Source organism: Vulpes vulpes, chromosome 2, assembly GCF_048418805.1.
Source record: "Vulpes vulpes isolate BD-2025 chromosome 2, VulVul3, whole genome shotgun sequence".
NCBI lineage: Eukaryota > Metazoa > Chordata > Mammalia > Carnivora > Canidae > Vulpes > Vulpes vulpes.
This window is the reverse complement of record NC_132781.1, coordinates 80,360,630-80,382,355: the sequence shown is the minus strand read 5'-3', so window position 1 is coordinate 80,382,355 and position 21,726 is coordinate 80,360,630. Positions and strand designations below refer to the sequence as shown.

Below are 21,726 nucleotides of genomic sequence, written 5' to 3'. Positions count from 1 at the left end.
AAGCCTTATCCTAGACTTTGCCCTGTTCTAAGGCCCTTTCCTGTCTGTCACCTCCTGCCTTTAACATCTTTCCATCAAAAACATGTCATGACCATCACCAAGATCCCACTTTGTCTCCTGCAGCAGCTCCTCTGACCTTCTGCTCCTCAAACAGGAGGAGCCTGGGTGTTGCCTCGGTGTGGAGGTCAGAACTAGATTCAGATAGCCCTGGGAGCCTCGGGCCTGGCAGTCCTGTGTCCAGCCCTGTGGACAGTCTGTTGCCTGGGACTCCCAGGCCCAAACAAACAGCAGAAGAACTCTTGATTCAATAGCTGGCAAAAGGTTTTTAACCCTGGGGACATTCAAGACGTGTTACAGCAGGGGCTGTAGCGAAGAACAACACAAATCTTGTCATGGGAAGAAAGTGAGAGAAGACGGGGGATCTCCAATGGTCTACTCTGAGAGGAGGTTTCATCTTTCTCATTGAGCGAGGCACGGCACATGCCATGTGGAATTCCTGACCCTGGGTGGAGGTCTGCGGGGATTCCCATGGCAGACCCTACACAGCAAATTCACTTAGTCACACTGAGGAAGAGGGGAGTCCCTTAGAAGAGAGGAAATTTCCAAACTAAGATAAATCCAAAAAACTCATGGCGATGAATCATAATCTCCATAAAATCCTTATTTGTAATCCCATGAGTCCAGGGAGTTCTCACAGTTAGATAAGGATTATGTGGCTTCCAAGCACAGCCCAGAAACATTATTTATTTTACATATTTTTTGTGCTGTTACCTATTTCTTAAACAACTTCAGGGGAATCACATCACTGAGTGCTATTCATCTTTTTCTAGATTTTAAGGTACACTCACATTACAGAAAGTGCTATGGATGGAAGACACAGCTTTTTAGTGCTGGTGGTGGTGGTGGTATTTTTTTTTAAAGATTCTATTTATTTATTCATGAGAAACAGAGAGAGAGAGGTAGAGACACAGGCAGAGGGAGAAGCAGGCTCCCTGCATGGAGCCCGACATGGGACTCGATCCGGGGCCTCCAGGATCATGCCCTGGGCCGAAGTCGGTGCTAAACTGCTGAGCCACCCAGGCTGCCTGGTGGTAGTATTTTTAAATAAGTGAATGAAGCATCAGAATGACCACAAAAGTCTATTTGGTGTATATTAGCCTCTTCTCATGCACTACTAGTGGGTATAAAAATAGTATGCCCATTGCTTTCTCTGGAAAGTAACTGGACAGCATGTATTAGGAATCTTTTTCTTTTTTTAAGATTTTATTTATTTATTCATGAGAGACAAGGAGGCAGAGACATAGCAGAGGGAGAAGTAAGCTCCTTGCGGAGAACCTGATGTGGGACTTGAGCCCGGGACCTTGGGATCACGACCGGAGTCGAAGGCAGCACGCTCAACTGCTGAGCCACCCAGGCATCCCAATGCATTAGGAGTCTTAACAAGTTCATAACTAGCCTTTAGCCCAGTCCATAAATTTTTAGAGATCAATTTAAAACAATAAGCAGAAAGAGGTTATCAAACACCACAATACCATACAAATAAGGAAATGGTTACACAAATTATTGCACATCCATGTGCCATGTGCCTGGTTGTATCTGCTAAGGCCTAGCACAGTGCCTCAGACATCCTAAGACCTCAGTAAATACTTGATGAATTTATGACTGAATGAAATATAATGCAGTTACGAAAATATTTTTGAAGATTATCTAATGTCATGAGGAAAATTCACATTCCATATACTGTGAAGTAGAATAAAGGAGATAGGACACATACACAGCATGATTCCATGCCGTAAAAAATTTGAAATGAAATTCTCATGTTAACAGAGGACAACTCTAGTTGAGTTAGGGGTAATTTTTCTTATTGACATTTTTCATATTTTGAAACAATTTTAAAAACAGTACTCATATATTGTTATTATAGTTAGAAAAAAAGCAACAAACATTTTTTTTAAGATTTTTTAGTAATCTCTATACCTAATGCGGGGCTCAAACTCATAATGCCAAGATCAAGAGTCACATGTTCTACTGACTGATTCAGCCAGGTGCCCCCAAAACATGTTTTTTTTTAAGGCTACTCTTGGAACTGTATTCTGATTTCTTGAATGAACAACAATCTGTATTTCAAAGTCAGCTAAACTTGATTTGTTTACAATCAGTTCAATTGTATTTGCCCGTGTAACTCCATTCATACACAGTTCCTTCAGGTAACATGTATTGCAGGAACTAATTCTCAGATCTTTTACCACTCTAGAAAACTGAGTTAATGGAAACTATCCATTAATCTCCCAAATGCCTTAAATAACTAGGAAAATGAAAACATATTTTGGTTCTCCACATTCACAAAACAACCATTTACTTACTCATATTGGTCTAAGTTGTTTGATTTCTTTCCTGTTACATAATTACTTGGGATATATCCTTCACTCCTGGAAAAAAGGAAAATGCTTTAGGTAAACTGAAACTATTTTACTGAGAGGTTATTAAAAGAAAAAATATTGCTCTTATGAAACAGTTAGAGCATTATATTGCTTAAAGCTTTAAGTAAAACTAGTCAATTCCCAAGAATTCAATATATCTATAGCATTTGATGCTTTACAAAGTATTTCCTCATTTGACCTTCCCTACAATTCTGAGGTAGGCAGGCACTACTGTCCCCCACTTCCTGGTGGCCAAATCAAGGCTTAGAAAGATTAAGGGACTTTCTCCAGGTCCCAAAGCTAGCCAGTAATAGGGCCAGAACTTAAAATCTGAACTTGTGACTAGGTATGGAGCTCTTCTGAATATTCCATGATGCTTCTCTGGAATTTACAATCTCTTGGGATGTTTGAAAGAAATCACTATTTCAGAAACATTGAAGTGTCAGATAAAAACACCCATTTTGCCAATACTCCAACAAGTGCATGTAGAACACTATTTCATAGAGGGTACATCAGCATCATTTGGGACACTTGCTAAAAAGACAATTCTTGAGTCATACCCTAAGAAAATTGAATGAGACGGTCAAGGAAACTTCAGTTTTATCCCAGATGACTATTACACACGTTAGAGTTGAAGAAGCCCTCATACTTGAAACTTGCTAGAGAAAAATCTCAAATGCTCAAAGGAGGGCTCTTTTCTTGATTGTGCAAATCATTTCACAATGCATACATACATCAAAATGTTACATTGTACACCTTAAATACATGTAATTTTTATTTGTCAATCTTACTTCAATAAAACATAACATTTTAAAAAATTAAAAAAGAAGCAATCATAATAGGAAGAATCTTGGTTAACAGTCAAGATTTGTAGTATAAAAGACATACATGTATAAAATTTTAAAACTGAGTAAAATCCTTATAATCTTAAATTTGAATTGGAACTTTTAGTAAGAACTCATACACACACACACACACACACACACACGTACATATATGTAGCTCTGTTGTACTGAGAAAGGCCTAGAAACAATAACATTCTAGGAGTAATTAGAATCCTAGCAATCCAATTGTTGTCCAAACACTATCTCACTAAAGAAAAGCCAGGATTCCTTGGGAAAATGGCACACTGAAGGTCTGGCCAGGCAAAATACAAGATGAACTTGAGCTGTCTCATTTTACCCAGAAAGCAAGGAAGCTAAGAAAGATCAAAGAGGTCCCAACCAAAACCAGCTATCACTGACCAAAGATGGGTCAATTCAAGCAAAAAAGAGTAACGACCACAATGGTTGCAATATGCATCCATAATAATCCTTAAAACAATTATTGGTTACCACTGTTATCACTAGAGGAGGCTCAGTCATCAACTGATTATCATTCTGAAAATTGATAAAAGGAAAAAAATCAAACATTTTTCTTGCCTTTGTTGCACAAACTAAATAAACTGGTTGATGAGGCAGTTCTTTAGAGAGTCAATAAATGCAGACAGAATGACAAGAGTTAGAAAATTACTATTTTACAACCCCTAATGAAATAATGGATCCAAGCACTAATCACTAATGAATGCCAAAATCATTAGGTGAAACCCTGATGAAGAACTTTATCATCACCTGGACCACTGAGTCATCTTCACCTCATTAGAAGTGGGACAACCAGATATCAACTTCTAATGATCAAGCCTCTAGATTACAAATTATAGGAAATAGAGGCAGAGACATAGTAAATGACACCATGTGAAAGCAATTAGCTTAATCTAGATTGTGGCTCATTTTGTAGGGTAAATGACCTGGTTTCATCAATAAGTCAAAAATGGGGAAAAAAAAAAAAAGGATGGGAACTATTGTAGAATAAAAGACAAATCAGCCAAAGGCAATATGTGGACCTTATTTTCATCTTAACTAAACCAAATAAATATTTATTAGAGCTAGTGAAGGGGAAATGGAATTACATAATCAGTACCATCCTTAGACCTTGACCAGAAGGTCCCCTGCCACAGGAACTCAGAATTTAAACAGGATTCTATTTCAGAGATAGGCACAGGATATTGTTTCTTTAATGAAGCCTAAAAGATACCCCTCTCCTACATTTACCCATATTTACTCATCACTTACCAATGCTAAGGTTGAAACGACTGTTCCCTTAAATCCAAAATTATCTTGTACAAATAATGCTTGTTTTTAAGCATTTCTTTCTCTTTTTTAGATTTTTAGATTTATTTGAGAGAGAGCAAGGAGAGGGAAGAGCAGAGGGAGGGGAAAGAAACTCAGACTTCAGCTCAGTGGAGATCCTGATTCAGGGCTTGATCCCACCACCCTGGGATCATGACCTGAGCTGAAATCAAAAGTCAGACACTCAACAGACTGAGCCACCCAGAAGGCCCATTTTTAAGTGTCTTGCTTATATGTGTATATATGTATTTTTTACAAACACACACATGCACGTATATGCACACACATATACACATACACACATTCTCTATCTCAGAAAAATGTAAGATTACTTACCTCAGGTGAGAAAAACCTACAATGTCACTCCTCCAGGATCAAAATAATCGATTAAACATATAATGAATGAGAAAGAGACAAATGTAATACATTCTAATTTCTAGAAAGAAGTGGCTGATCCATTTACATTTATTGAGTCATGACTAAGAATACGTTGTGTTACTGCAAAGTAATAACGTGTACTTTCATTTACCTTTGGCTGAACTAGTCTCATTACATAATAGTTACAGATGATCCTTTTCTCACTCAGCACTTAACTTCCAACCCAACCCACCCACTGCGTGTCATACACAGAGAGGAAACGCTTACCCGTATTTATCTCTTGCTCTCCACCAATGAACATCATTCTTTTCTAATATAATATACTCTTGTCCTCTCTCTAATCTGAGATCATGTGCCTCTGTTGCTTGGAAATCGTACATGGCTACGACGATTTCTTCACTATTATCCTCTTCTTCGGGTGGAATTGGTGGGGGAGGCCTTCGCTAAGGAAAGACAACAACATATGAAAATTTAGTCATTCTGTTTGAAACTGGGTGTGAAGTAAAACATTAAATGACTCACACACCACCAGAGAATAAAGCAGAAACCTCAAGTCTACCTAATACAATTTGGGGAACCCTCTCGTGACTTTGATGATATGGGTGCTACTGGGTTTCAGAATATAGGACATGAGTAAAAACCCTCTTTAAACATCAAAAAGCCTTTGTTTGGTGTCAGGGTAGCCCTCCCAGGACAGCAATGCACAGTATGTGAGTAGAAACCAGAGGCCCAGTGGCTCAGCGATTTAGCGCGGCCTTCAGCCCATGGTGTGATCCTGGAGACCTGGGATCGAGTTCCACGTTGGGCTTCCTGCATGGAGCCTGTGCCTGTGTCTCTGCCTCTCTGTGTGTGTGTGTGTCTCTCATGAATAAATAAATAAAATCTTAAAAAAAAAAAAAAAAAAAAAAAAAAGAAAAGAAAAGAAACCAGAGGACTAAAGGTAGACCTACCATTCAAATGGCCTGCAAAGGGGAAAAGGTACACTGGAAAATGAGTCTTTCATCAGGTCTCCTCCCAATCAGAGCAATCTGCATTTCTTTGTGCCTACTATGTGCAAGACATGCACTTAGTACCTAACACACTTTTTCTCATTTATTCTTAATATTGATGCTACGAAACAGAGCATATAATTCCCATTTTACAACTGAGGAAATAGTGGTTTAAGTAATCCACCCAGAGTCACTCGTACCACATCACATTGGATCAGGTGCTATCTGGGTCCCAAGTACATGTGTTTCCAACCCTCCCCCACTCTTCAAAGGCATATCATTAAATCACTGAAGTCACTTCTTTGTCATAATACTGTGGTCTTACAACTGAAATATTCCTTTGAAGTCCCACACCTCTTCTACAATTCCCGAGGTCAAAATACAAGCAAAATGCCAGATGAAGAGAGGGCTCCAATGATAATCTCTGATATAATTAAGTTAATATTATTTGATACCAAAAAAAATCAACAAATCCTTAGTATATCTGTTTCTGATATGATATGTGGGGGAAAAGGGGCAGAATCATGTGAATGAGCATAAACTTAATTTATTCAAGCTGCAAATACTTCCAAAAGGTGAAGACCACCTACCTTCTTTGTTTCTGGTGCTGGAGGTAGTGCTTTTTTTATACCTGAAAATGACAACAACAAAAGTAGGTTAAAATGCCAGCTACCAATGACTGAGAGTTTTAACAAAAAAATGAAAATGAACACATAGACAAGAAATCGACTTGGAATCTCTCACTCTGGTGCACGTTGCTTGTATCACTATTTCAGAGAAGAATTTAAAATGCTATAAGCTTGTCTGTTTTCTGCCTTCCTGAATGGGCTAAATGCCAGAGGGATCAGGGCACCATTCTATTCTTGGTAAACAAGTGAGACTGCGACAAACTAAAAAGCTTCTACTCGGCAACGGAAACCATCAAAAAAATGAAAAGGCAGCTTAGAGAGGAAGAGAAAATACTTGTAAACCACATATCTGATACAGGGTTAATATCCAAAATATACAAGGAACTCATGTAACTCAATAGCCAGAAAACTCAAGTAACTCAATTAAAAATGTTGCAAAGGGCCTGAAGAGCTATTTTTCCAAAGAAGACATTCAGATGGCCAAGAGGTACAGTAAGAGGTGCTCATTGTCTGTCATTCATCATCAGGGAAATGCAAATCAAAACCACAATGGAATGTCACCTCAAACCTATCAAAACAACTACTATCAAAAATACAGGAGGTAACAATTGCTAGGAAGGTGTGGAGAAAAGGGAAGCCTCGTGAACTCTTGCTAGAATGCAACCACTATGGAATACAGTATGGTGGCGCCTCAAGAAATTAAAAATAGAGTATCATATGACTCAGCAATCCCACTCTGGGTATATACACAAAGTGAAGGAAAGCAGTAACTTGAAAAGATATTTGCATTTCCATATTCATAGTAGCATTATTCACAATAGCCAAGGTATGAAAACAACCTAAATGTCCATCAACAGATGAATGGATAAAGAAAATGTGTGTGTGTGTGTGTGTGTGTGTGTGTGTGATGGAATGCTGCCCAGCCTTTAAAAAGAAGGAAATCCTGCCATTTGCAACAGCATGGAGGGCATATATTAAATGGATAAGCCAAACAGAAAAAAAAAAAGACAAATATATGGTATCACTTACATGTGGGATTAAAAATAAAAAGTCAAACTCATAGTAACAGAGAATAGAAAAAGTGGTTGTCAGGAGATTGGCAATGAGGGAAGGGAAATAGAGATGTTGGTAGAGGGCACAAAGTTTCACTTTTAAGTTGAATCAGGTCTGAAGGTCTAATGCATAACTTGGTGACTCGAGTTGACAACACTGTAGTGTGTAACTGAAATGTACTAAGAGAGTAGAACTTAAATATTCTCACACATACACACAAAAAGGTAAAAACACGTAAGGTAATGGATGTCATAACTAACTCCATGGAAGAGTTCTTTCACGACACATAAGTATACCAAATCATCACACTGTACACTTTAAATAGCTTGTAATTTTATTTGCCAATTAGACCTTAATAAAGCTGGGTGGGGGAGGGAAGCTGCTGATGGTGCCACACTAGGTTCACACTTTAATAGGGTCGCTTTGAGCAGGCTTCCATATTGTGATAAAAGCTCTAGGGGCACCTGGGTGGCTCAGTCAGTGAAGGGGCTGCCTTCAGCTTAGGTCATGATCCCAGGGTCCTGGAATCAAGCCCTGCACTGGGGCTCAGCAGGGAGCCTGCTTCTCCCTCTCCCCCTACTTGTGTTCTCACTCACTCTGCATACTCTCCAATCAATCAATCAATCAATCAATCTCTTGAAAACAGACCTTTTGATTCCATGGAGACAGCCCCACTGCTAAATAAACATAATTATTCATACAAAATACACCCACTGGGGATCCCTAGGTGGCTCAGAGGTTTAACGCCTGCCTTTGGCCCAGGGTGTGGTCCTGGAGACCCAGGATCGAGTCCCACGTCAAGCTCCCCACATGGAGCCAGCTTCTCCCTCTGCCTGTCTCTGCTTCTCTCTCTTTCTCTGTATTTCTCATGAATAAATAAATAAAATCTTTAAAAAAAAAAAACACCCACCCTACACTTACACGGTGCTATAAGGTGTAAAGGTCATAGTTAACCAACATCAAAATCAAAACCAAGCCACTTTCACGCTATACCAATGGTATGTATATCCTGCACACATATAATTACAAAATAAAATAAATACTTACTACTCTCAAAAAGATTATATTTTTCACATCCAGGGGCTAATTTTTCAGTTTGTCTGCAACACTGATAACTTCCATCTGCCCAGAATTTAGGATGATATTTAATCATGATATTATTGTTGTTCTTTATTTCTGTAATTCACAGACACATTAAATGATTAGTGATGTAAAAACAGAAATGACAGAATGTTTTGTACATAACACTGTCGATCATTCTCGATTTCTCAGATGCTACATTTATTATGAAAACACCTCATACCATTATACAGCCCCGCATGCAGAAAATCTCTATGCTTCTCTTTGACCTTCTTATTTTCACAAAGCCCCCTGTTAGCAGAAGTGACCTCTGCTCTACCATGATGGATAAACACAAAAGTCAGCCCACACCATTCTGTTCAGCAGAAGAAGAGATGGGGCCTGCCCGGTGCAAATCACCCATTTAGACACTCTACACGCAAGTCAATTCATCCACACAAAACACTTACTACATAGGCAATTTCTTAGAAAATAAAATCCTATTATCTTAACAGCCCAGGGCTTTCTCATCTTTAAATGTATTAGACATTAAATGAAAGCAGGCATTTTTTGGAAGCGATGTGTATACCCCTAGAAAGAACCAGATTATAAAAAAAGGAGGTTGTCTTCAACATGGATCAAAGTTGCAGGATGTCCTCAAGAGAAACACTTATTATGGATTAAAAGATTATAAATGTAAAATTCATTAGCTGTATTTCTCTTTTAGTGGTAACAATGTTATATCCTAAAATTATGTGCAGTTAATACTTCATTATGAGTTTTACCTTCTTTTAACTTCTTCACCCACCGGTCCCTGCTTTGTGCACTAGGTGCAAAAACGTAGAGTGTGTTGGCATCGTGAACCACCTAAAATAAAACAAACGATGGGATAGGTGAGAAATACTTCGACACAGCACTACTATCTAGCACAGAGCCCTTGGAACCAAAGGCATCCATAAATGATTCTGAAGTGATCAAATACAAGTGACTTACCTCAGATCCAGAGAACCTACCTTCCCTTCTTACAAAAGCTATCTATTCTTCGTGTCTAGATCAAGTGGGAAACACATTTTGCAAGGGTCTGTGTTTTTATAGAAAAAAAAATATATAGAGGCAAAGAAGCTTCACTAATCTTATTTCTTACAATCTAATTAACTGAAGATCCTCAAGTTTGATGTAGCCTGGCATTATTCTAATCTTGTATTTTTCTGACTAATATTTTACACGAATGGACTACTCTTTCAGCGTCACTGCTATACCTCCCTTTTGCCACTATAAATAATGGCAGTAGCTTACTTTATTAAATACTATCCTGACTCTATACTATGTGCTTTATAGGCATTAACACAATTAATCCTACCAGTGAGGCATCAGTATTTACATTTTACAGAGGAGGAGACTGAAGCTGCCCCCCAGACCTTCCACTGCTGTCTAAATCCAGGCACCATTCATGTACAATACACTGCACAGGGTGCCCCCTAATGTTGTGCTACTTAATCTGGTCCATCTCATCTGGCTAGTAATCCAGAAAACCAGGATCCTGACTGCACAGCCCACTCTGTGAACCACAGTACCTCTTTTAGAGGTAACTCCTGATGCGAAAGTCAAGTCTTATTCTTAATATATATTTTTTTAATATTAGTAATAAAATTCAGCCTGGGAAACTAACCCCCACATTTTGTCTTTGGTCTGTCACTTTACGCTTGATCACAGTCACAAGGCAGGAGCACCCTGACTGGCTAACAAGAAATACAAGGCTAGAAACCCCCTCCCTTCTGACACAGAAAGACAAATACTACATGATCTCACTCTAGGTGGAATCTAAAATAGTCAAATTCATAGACGCAGAGTGGTGGTTTTCAGGGACGGGGAGGAGGGGTAAATAGGGAGATGTTGGCCAGAGCATACAAAGTTCCAGTTAAGCAACACGAATGAGTTCTAGAAATCTAATGTACAGCATGGTGACTACCGTTAATGGTACTGTATTGCATATCTGGAATCTGCTAAGAGGGTAGGTCTCAAGTGCTCACACACAGGAAGGAAGGAAGGAAGGAAGGAAGGAAGGAAGGACGGAAGGAAGGAAGGACGGAAGGAAGGAAGGAAGGAAGGAAGGAAGGAAGGGTAAGTATGTAAAGTGATGAATATGTTAATTAGCTCAACTGTGATCATTTCACAATGGATACATATATCAAAACATCAAGTTGTACACCTTAAATATATACAATTCCTATCTGTCAATTGTACCTCACTAAAGCTGAACAAAAAAATGTTTTTAATCAACCAACAAAGCGATGGCAGGAAACTATAATGTCAAATAGTAAGCATGACTAAAAGCCCAGAATTACACTGTGGCAAAAAAAAAAATTAAAAAAATAACATGTCAGCTCACCTGAAATGGGTATTTATTTTGGCAGGGAATAACAACATCATCATTCTTCACTATTTCCACACACTTGATTTTTGAAACATCAATAAATCCCTTCCTGTATTTTTTCTGTTAAAAGAAAAAAAAAGAACTATTGCAATCATAACATCTAAGAAAAAATGTTATTAATAGAAATGTTTGTTAATGAAGTCATGGATTCAAAATATTACAATTTTCTCATTAATTACCTAAATCATGTCTCCATTTATTGTAAAACTGTTCAAAATACTAACATTGTCAGAACTGTAATAAAAGAGATTATTTTTTTTTAAAAAAGCGATTATTTTCATTTATTTCTAAAGATTAGATTTTCCTATCCTTGCCCCCCAAACACTCTAGAACACAGGAATGGACTCCTTTTTGTCACCTTCCCCTCTTAATCCAATGCCTTGATGACAGCACTCCATCCCCACTCCCCCTGCAACACTGAAGACCAAACCAAGCAAAACTCCAGGTACTTGCGGGGGCACCTGGGTGGCTCAGTTGGTTGCATGCCTGACTCTCGGTTTTGGCTCAGGTAGAGATTTCATGGGTGTGATCTCAGGACTGTGAGGTCAGGCCCTACCCTTGGGCTCCATGCGCAGTGTGGAGTCTACATGAGAGTCTCTCCCTCTCCCTCTGCCGCTCCCCCCGCAACCCACATTCTCTCTCTCTCTCTCTCTCTCTCGCTTGCTCTCTCTCAAATAAATAAATTAAAATAATAGGGATGCCTGGGTGGCTCAGCGGTTGAACATCTGCCTTTGGCTCAGGGTGTGATCCCGGGGTCCTGGGATGGAGTCCCACATCAGGCTCCCCGCAGGGAGCCTGCTTCTCCCTCTGCCTGTCTCTCTCTCTCTCTCTGTCTGTGTGTGTGTGTGTGTGTCTCATGAATACATAAAATCTTAATTAATTAATTAATTAACATAATAATAAATCTTAAAGAAAAAAAACTCCAGGTACTTGATCACAGATGCAAATTCTAACTAGTTACATCTCCTGCAACACACAGAACTCAGGAGGATGTGAGGTGGACCTGGGGTATTCACAAAGAACTTCCATTCAGATTCTATTGTTGGATGTTCTACTTTACTTCTCTATTGCCCTCTTTCTGCTCACTGCAATTCTACCTCCATCAAATAACTAAGGACATATCAAGACCTCCCTCCACCCTTAAGCATAGTAATTTCACACCAGAGAATTTATCAAAGGGAAAAAAATCCATAAGGATACATACTAGCATGTGCAAACATAAGTTGATAAAATACACCCATTAAAATCACATTACAAACACAATGTAGAAATAAAAAATGTTTACTGCACAATAGTAACTGATGTATTACACACACACATACACACACACACACACACACACAAACTGTATAAAGACTAAAGTTACTTTTGGGAAGAGGGCAGTAGATATTCACATGATAAAGAATAGAAGGAAAAGTAGAGAAAGGAAGATCCCTGTAATATTTGGGGTAACCCAGCCACCCCCTGGCACTAGTCATTCAAAATTGCTTCATTGAATATTCTAAAATTGTCCTCTGGTCACAACCTTTGGGCCCCCTATCTGGCTCCCAGGAACCTGCTCTGGCTGGTCACCCTAAGACTTTCAGAGCTTCCCACTCTCCCAGACCACCAGCTCCCATCTGACTGACTAGACGATTCCAGAGGTCATTTCATCATTTCATCTTTCTCTCTCTTTCCTCCCTCCCCCACTCCCTGCACAAATCCCATATATCCCTTGACTATTTTATCAGTGCCTAGTTCTAGCCACACCGTCCTTATTCCTTCACACCTGATTGCAGAAGGTCAATGATAATCCTAATTTTCTTTTCTATGCTTACCCAGGCCCTCAGTGCTGCTCCTCATCTCCTTTGTCTATCTCTAGCGAGAGAACCTGGTGGCCTCCATGGAGAACACCGGTCTTATCAGAACTACAAACCCTTCCCATTCCCTTTGTCCCAGCAGATGAACTCCCTCACTGCTTTATGGGGAAGAGAGCAGCCATCCCACAAGTACATCCTCCAACTTCTTTCATCTGGTGATCAAAAGCATTCTAAGATTTATCTTTTCTCTCTCTCTCTCTCTCTCTCTCTCTCTTCTCTTTTATCCTGTCTCTTGGAGAAGTTAAGGAAACTGCAGCTCAGACCAACTAAATATATTACCCAAGAACCCCAGCGGACTCCAAAGCCTACTGGGCCCTAGCATATCCCAACTGCAAACAAGTAACAGCACGAATGGAGCCAAGTCCCCAGGGAAGGGCAACAAGGATTCTGAGCATGGACCAAGCTTCAGCCAGGGTAGAGAGAGGAACATTCTCCCAGCTGTGCTTTTCTGAGGAACTTCCTTCTACCTATAGACACATTTGGGCCTCCCATCCATACCAAGAACCCTTCTTCTGGCCCTGCTATCGCCCTCACTTTTCTCTTCCCTTTCTGAAATAGAAGACGACTACACCCTTAGCCTTCATTTCCTTCCTGCCCACTCCTCCTCCTTAGCCACTCACAATCTACCTCCCACCTCACCACAGCCTGCTAAGCCGGTCTCAAACACATCACCAGTGATCAAACCCAACAGCCTTTGCTTGACTGTAACCCACTCACATGAGGTCTTTGAAAGTGCCACCACTCTATTCTCCCTGAGTGGCCTTGACTTTGAGTCATCCTAGGTTTTCTTACTCTCTCTTTCCTTCTGTTTCCCACATGACAATACCTGTCCTGTGTCAGCAACTGTGTCAAGGAATACACAGCCTGAGGGGAGCTCACTTCCTGGGCCTGTAGCTCAAATATTATGCCATTTAGTCCTCACAAACTCTGTGAGGGAACTATTACTAGACGCATTTTACAGAGGGAAGGAACTAAAATGAAGTAACTTGCCCAAGAAAGACAGTATTGAGTATACTATGTTGTACATACTATATATAAAAATGATGCACAAAAAAAAAAAAAAAAAAGACGCGCATGGACACAGAGGAGCTGGAGCTGAAAGGCCAATTCTGGAAGAGAAATGCTGATACGACAGGGAGTGACTGAACAGCACATGACAAGGAAGGAGTAAACAGCACCTACGAAGAAAAACATAATCCAGAATGACCTCAGCTGCCTCATATGGAAAACAGGAATAATAGCAGCTAGGAGAATTAAATGACTTAGTATTTACCAAGTGCTTAGAATCGTGTCTGGCTTAGAATATGATGTCTGTAAGTTTGCTACAGGAAATAAGTAAGTAGCAAAAAAAGGCCAGTGTGGCTGAAGTACAGGGTGCATGAGGCAGCATGGAAAGGTGAGCAGGCCTGGTTTGTGAAAAACCTGAGACATGGCGTTAAGAGGTCTGGTCCAACAGGGCCACCCACCTTGCTCCTGGGGCCTGTGCCGGGCAATGGGGTGGAAGAAATTGCCAGAGCATCATCCTCCTATTAACAAATCACATGTGTTCACTGTAGAAACCTTAGAAAATACTAACAGCCTGAAGAAAATCAAATGGCCCTTAGTCTCCCAACCCTGGAGAAAATCACTGTTGACATCATGGTGTTTTTCCCGACATTGCTCTCAGGGGTCATTTATCACCTGACAGCCTCTTCACCCTTGGGCAGCAGGCTATATATGGTCTGTTTCTGAGATACTCATCTCCACCCACCACCTGCCCTTGCAATTAAACACAGCTGTTAAATGCAGATCAATCTATACCAGAAAATTTAGGATGGCCTGTATATTGGGTTGACTTATGCCCCCTAAATTCATGTTCTGTGATATACAATCTATTCATGTACTGTATTAATATTGGGATTTGCAGATAAAGGTTCAAATGTAAGCTGCTCATCCATGATTTTAACTACCGCTCCAGCAAACCCTGATCAGACACCAAGCATGACATTGTGTGCTGGAGCTTCAAAGTTACGGAAGGGGGTTGAGGGTCTCCCTAAGAGGGGTTCACAATAATATACTGGGTGAAAGGAGAAGAGACAAATGATTCATATCAAATAATGACAAACCCATGTGAACTCATGTGTTATGGAGTGGGCCAGTGATTGGGCCAAGAGAAGTTGGAGAAGTTTCAGGGGGGAAGTATCACTTTGATTTGGTTTCTAAAGGATAAGTAGGAATTTTCCTGTAGAGAAAGTAGAGGGGGAAAAAAACTTCAGGCAGAAGCAAAAAAGCACTCATTTAGGGAACAGAAAAAAAATTCATCGTGGCTCAGGGTGGTTGAGGGGAAGTATAGGAAACGACATCAAAAAGGTTATTTAAGACCAAATTAGTAAGATGCCTACATGACCAGCCAGATTTAGGAGTCTGGAATCAAGAATGCTGTGCTGAGGTTTGTTTTTGAAATGGCAAACGTTAATGGCAAGGTGACAAATGGATGGAGACAGGGAGGCTAGCCAGGAGCCTGCTGTGGCAGTTCAGGTGACAGATGATGAGGTCACGAACCCAGTCAATGGTAATAAATCGGGTGAGGAAAGCAGGGACACCCGAGCATTAGAAGAGAGAGTCCACAAAACTCTGGCATCAATTAAGTGTGGAGATTAAGTGAGAGGAAGGAGGCAGGAAACCTCAGGGATTTTGAGCCCGAGTGACCAGTAGACACCAACACCATGAACCACCACAAGGAAAACAGAAGAGTCAGATTTGAGACAACGTTGGGACGTGTTGTCTGAGTTGACTATTGGACAGCCCACTGGAAATGTTTGGAGGGAATTGAAAATATGAGGCTCGTACTCAGCAATGCTTATCAAAATCTCTACAGTAAAGAGAATTCTCAACACATATGTTGTATATATAGCAGAACCTTTTTCTAGTCACACCTCAGGGAACCCTGGGAGGTTAGGTAAGGTTGAGGAAGAAAAGGTTTGGAAGGATTAGGAGACCTGCCTTAGGGAACCCTAAGAGTTACTGAAAGAGCCATGTGCCTGCCCTCTTAACACCTGGTCTTCACACTCTGGTGAACCAGAGTTTACACTGAGAAGAGACATATAACAGATTTTTTTCTCCATTCAGACTATTTATCACTGCTTCGTGATTACTGAAGTATGCTATACAGTATTGTTACTATTATGGCCCAAGGAGAAATACCCAAGGTCGCTACAAGTTTCGTGAGAAGTTTCCCTTTTATTTCTATACCCTTCATGCTGCCCAGATTGAAAATCACGATTAAGCCAACATGTCACCTTACTCATGTTTGAATCACGCAAGCTGAAAAATCTACCTGGCACTTAGCAGATGTTCATTAAACGTGTGTGCTGAGCTAGTGTGCAAAGAAGTCTGCATGACACTGTGTGTGTGTGTATGTGTGTGTATAACACAGGATATATATATCTCCTCTCTTGCGTGCATATCCTCTATATACTTTACCAAGCTTGAGAATGAGTTATGTAATAGCCATTTTACACATTTCTAAACTAGCACAAGTGGGGAAACTAGATCTAGAGATGAACTATAACTTGCTTCAAACTATGCATCAACTGAATGCCAGAACTAGGAGGTAAATGCAAGAAATCCTGTCCCCCAGCCAGTCTTAAAGGTATTCTGTTTCCCTCTAATTTCCAGAACACTCAGTATTTTAAGAATATCAATCCTAACTTAGTGAAATGACATTTTTTTAAATGTATGCAAGCATCCAGGGCTGGCTCCAGGTAAATTTGGGAAGTCAGCCATTTATCTTCAGGACACCCTTTGTCCTCCCTACTCCCCAGGCATTCAAGTCCCCATTAGGCACAGTGAAATACCCAACCAAAAATGTCCTCCCATCTTACAAATGATCCCTCCTCTTTTCCCATCACAGCTTTTATTCCTAATGGGGCTATTCTCAGCTGCATGCCACAGAAGAAATGTGCTGGATGAATCACTCTCACATTGCCATAGGATCTCAGGAAGAGGGCAAGAGCTATGGAAACAGGGAGACCCTGAGAGCGGGCTCTGCTTTGCCACTTAGAAGCCGTATGGCCTAGGGCAAACTCTGTCCCTCTCTCTCAGTTCCCCTGTCTGTAGGAAGAGGACACTACTATTCACTTTGCTAAGCTTTTAGCAGGAATAAAGTTAATGCACATAGGTGCTTAGTACAGAGTATGGCATATGAAGTCATTCCCCTAAATGCAACATTTACTATTAATTAGTTTTCACAACAACTCTGGGAAGTTGTTATGAAACTATGAGCAGTTACAAGATTGGCTAAGAGGTGAGCCACAACTGAACCCAGAGCTCTCAAAAACAAGAATGCGTTTACTTGACTCCAGGTCTCTCAAGCTAGAATATTTTTGGACTCATGATAAAAATTAAAATTATGTCAAAATCTAACAATTGTGGAGCACTCACTATGAATCAGGCACTTGTTAACCTCTTCACAGCGATGATTCAATGAATTTTCACAGCATTATTTGAGAACTGTTGTCACCGCATTTAACAGATGAAGAAATCAAGATTTAAAGGGCATAATTGCCAAAAGTTACACAATGAACCAGGATTTGAACTCTTGTTTAATTTCTCATCTTGTCACACACACTTGAGTAACTTGATATCACTTTACTAACTACACACATAAAATAAGTGGAAATTTCTTATGCTTATGGCTCTTAATGCCTTTAAGACCAAAGCTAGTTCATAAATTAAATACAAACAAAACTACACAAAAAAATAAGATTTAAATTGCCATTACTTGAATGTGATGCATGGATGTTTGCTGGAGTTGAATTTCTGTCCCAAAGCCAGTTCTTTTGGCATCTACAAGCTTGCATTACTATAGCCTGTGTGACAACCACCTCCACCCTTTCTCTCAATTTCAACTACCGGAACCTCTGCTTATACACATGCTGCCATCCTGGCATTAGGCCTCCATTTGGCACTACTAAATTGCTTAGTGTTCAATCAGCCACTGTTTCTTTCTCAATAGGCCACAACAATTAAAACATCATAAATACAAACCCAAAGATGGGCTGCTGACATGGCATATTCAGTGACAAGGAACTACCCAAAAAATACAGACAAAAAATGTAGACAAAATACAGACAAAAAAATTTTTTATATATGTGTGTGTGTGTATATATATATATATATATACACACACACATGCACACACACTTATTATATTGCTGGGGGAGTTGTATAAAATATTGCCATCAAATTAAGAAAACAAAATTTTAAATTCCTAGAACCTGCAGTCCTCAGCAGATGGGTAGCGCGAAAGCTGCTGTTAGCACTCACTGCATTCCATCAGGAGGGTGCTTTCATTTAGCCACATTTATCAAAGACAGGTTTGGCTTCCCCCTACCACCCGCAAGGCACAGATACCGAAGAACCATGATGGAGATGAACAAGTACAGAATCTCTTGGTTTTAAGGTGTTTACAACCAGACATTTGCTAAAGGTCAAGGAGAAGAACAACAGTTGTTCACAAGGAAAGTCCAGATGAGTCAATACGACATAGCTAAACAATTCCTGTCAACTCTTAAAAAGGAAAGGAACAGGGCACCTGGGTGGCTCAGTCAGTTAAGGGGTTCCCTTTGGCTCGGGTCATGATCCCGGGGTCCTGGGATGGAGCCCCATAGTAGGTGCCCTACTTAGCAGAGAGTCTGCTTCTCTCTCTACCCCTCCCCACTGCTTGTGCTCTCTCTCTCTCTCTCTCTCAAATAAATAAAATCTTTAAGAAAAAAAAAAAGGAATGAAAATGACGTAGTCTACTAAAAATCTCCAATGAGCAAGGCCTATTTTATTCATGAGGGTAGTTCTTTTCCCTTTCCCCTCAGGACACAGTTCAAAGAATGGGCCTAAGAGCAGCAGGACACATTAATCATGAGAAACAAAGAAAACCTCAGGATAGATTTGACTTTTGTGTGTATGTGTGTGGATACTGAGAACAATTTGAAGTAGATCTCTATGGCATCAGGAGAAGTAAAATAAATAAAATTTATGGCATTTCTGACTTGATGGCTGTATGATAAAATGCCTCCTTCTTTACCAAGGGCTGAATTCTATTGAAAAATGAAAAAAAAGTAAAAATGAAAACTTGGCATCCTTTTTTTCCCTCCCTTTTAAACAACATATAATAGCAATTGACCTAAGTGCCTCACATTTTGTAGAGTGCTTTTAAACACACACACAACAAAACAAAACAACAACAACAACAACAAAACCCCACAAGGTTTCTGGAGATACTATTTTCACCATATTTAAAAAGTTTTTTTTTTTTCTTTTCTTTTTTTAAGATTTTATTTGTGAGCCTGATGTGAGACTCAATCCCAGGACACAGGACCCCAGGATCATGACCTGAGACAAAGGCAGACGCTCAACCACTGAGTCACCCAGATGCTCCCCAAAAGTTTTTTTTCTTAAATAGCCATTCCCTCTTAGGACTTTTCTATACTTCTGGCAACCCCCTTCCCAAATCACTTTTGTGACCCAAAAACATTTCTAGAAACTATTACCAGCTAGGTTTATTACAGTAGAAAGCAAAACTTATTAACATGTGTGTTTTGAAATAAGTCTAAAAGTGATTTTACTAGTTTAATTTTTTTAATAGGCAAAAATTAGAATGAGTTAGGTAGAAACCAATACATATGGATCCTTTAGTTCATAAATTTCCTGTTAACAGACTTCAGAATTCAAGGAATTCCAGACTTACTAATTCAATCCAAAGATTATAAACCCCTGGGAGCAGAGATGATGCCAATGATCTCAGGTCGCCACATTTTCTTCTTTCTGGGTGCCCAGCTCCACTGTATTTTCTCATCATCATGCGTTTAGGTGAGGGCATAGAACTGAACTCTAGCCAGGGGAGTGCACGTGGAAGTGATCACTACCTGTCCTCTAAAACCTTGCATACCAAAATAAAATAAAATAAAATAAAACCTTGCATACCATCCTTCATGTTTTATCACCTCCTTTGTGATCCAGTTGGATGAGAAAATCCAATGGAAGATTCAGGGGACCACAAGACAATCGGAGTGCTGACAGGCATAAAATTTCTTTTTAAGGGGGGCGTGCCTGGGTGGCTCAGTCAGGTCAGCATCTGACTCTTGATTTCAGCATAGGTCATGATCTCAGGGTCCTAGAATGCAGCCCTGTGTCTAGCTCCATGTTCAGCCAGCAGTCTGCTTGAGATTCTCTCTCTGTCCCTCTCCCTGTGCCCCTCACCCTAGGCACACTCATGCTCTCAGCTCTCTCTCTCTCTCTCTCTAAAATAAATAAGTAAGTCTCAGCTACTTCTCTCCTCAAAGATACACATTCCTACACAATTCCCAATGCCTACTTGTTCCTATTCCACCGAGTTTCAATAGTCCTTACTGATAAGATCCAGAAAATGCAGAAAATAGAGACTAGGTTTTTACAGCAACATTTGAATCCTGGGGCAGTTCTCTTGTTCGGACACATTTACTGCTGAGACTGGTGCACAGGTATATCTTTTAGTGGGAAGTAAGAACTTATCTGAAACTCGGTGTTAGGATTTGGGTTCTGAACCTGACAGCATAGGTGTGAAATGATGAGACGCCCTGGGTGAATAATTGCATAATAAACACAATAATAGGTTATTTGAATAATAAACATATTTGAAAAATGCAGTAATAGGTTGACATGCAGAACTATGTGCCAGCGACTGTCCTATGAATTGATAAAGGCAAACTCAGTTAAGCTTTCTAATAACCATTAGAATAACCATTATTATTATTATTATTATTATTATTATTATTATTAACATTATACTACCCCATCTCTCCAAAAATGTCAAGAGGAGAACACTGGAAAATCTGCAACCAGGCCACAGAGGCAGAAAGGGCTCTCACATGGCAGAGTGGTCAGAAAGGACAGCCCATAGCCAGTACCTAATATATGAAATACCATATGTTTGGCGTGCTGAGCTAGATACCATGGGATTCAGGATGCTTACCACCAGTATATCCTTCAACATTTAGGCCTGTAAGCACAATATCATGGAAATAGTTCAACTCTCCTGACTACTTTCCTATAATCTGAGTATATATGCTGATACCTGGAGCCTTATTTCATATAGTAAAATAGTAGGTAAGTGTTAATCAGATTATAACCATGAATTTTCCAGTTTTTAAAACATGAATCAATTCTATGAATTGCCATACCTAAACACGAGGCTGTCATAGGCCTCCTTTTAAAAAGAGAGAAGCAAGAAGTCACCTTCTACACTAGATTCTGATTATGTTATTACTCCCAAATTAACAAAGCTCTCTTACTCTCACACTACAGTGTTCCTCCCAGGTGCATGTGAAATCTTACTGGGAGATGACCTCTGTAACTCCAGGATTTCCAGCTGGAGTGAAGTCAGAAGACTCTTTAGCAAGAACTAAGAAATTTGGGACACAGGATATACTTCCTACCTGCAGAGACCTTATAATCTAGGTAGTAAGTAAGACACACACACACACAAACACACATTTTGATGCCCAACAGGACTAATGAGGGTTCTCAGCCAAAACTTACTTTAAATTTTGGGCAAGAAGGGATCCCTGGGTGGCGCAGCGGTTTAGCGCCTGTCTTTGGCCCAGGGCGCGATCCTGGAGACCCGGGATCGAATCCCACATCGGGCTCCCCGGTGCATGGAGCCTGCTTCTCCTACTGCCTGTGTCTCTGCCTCTCTCTCTCTCTCTCTCTCTGTGTGACTATC

The 21,726-nt window shown here is 40.1% G+C and overlaps 1 protein-coding gene across 2 annotated transcripts in view; it reads right to left on the bottom strand.

Moving 5' to 3' along the window:
* The window catches only part of TEC (tec protein tyrosine kinase), a 130,813-nt gene that overhangs the window by 22,851 nt on the left and 86,236 nt on the right, over positions 1–21,726 (bottom strand). For both annotated transcript variants that reach the window (XM_026016533.2, XM_072749047.1), the window contains exons 3-8: positions 11,086–11,190; positions 9,482–9,563; positions 8,685–8,813; positions 6,546–6,586; positions 5,234–5,409; positions 2,364–2,429 (exon numbers count right to left, since the gene is read on the bottom strand). In XM_026016533.2, the coding sequence (XP_025872318.2) occupies positions 2,364–2,429; positions 5,234–5,409; positions 6,546–6,586; positions 8,685–8,813; positions 9,482–9,563; positions 11,086–11,190 (599 nt within the window). The remainder of the gene's footprint in view (positions 1–2,363; positions 2,430–5,233; positions 5,410–6,545; positions 6,587–8,684; positions 8,814–9,481; positions 9,564–11,085; positions 11,191–21,726) is intronic.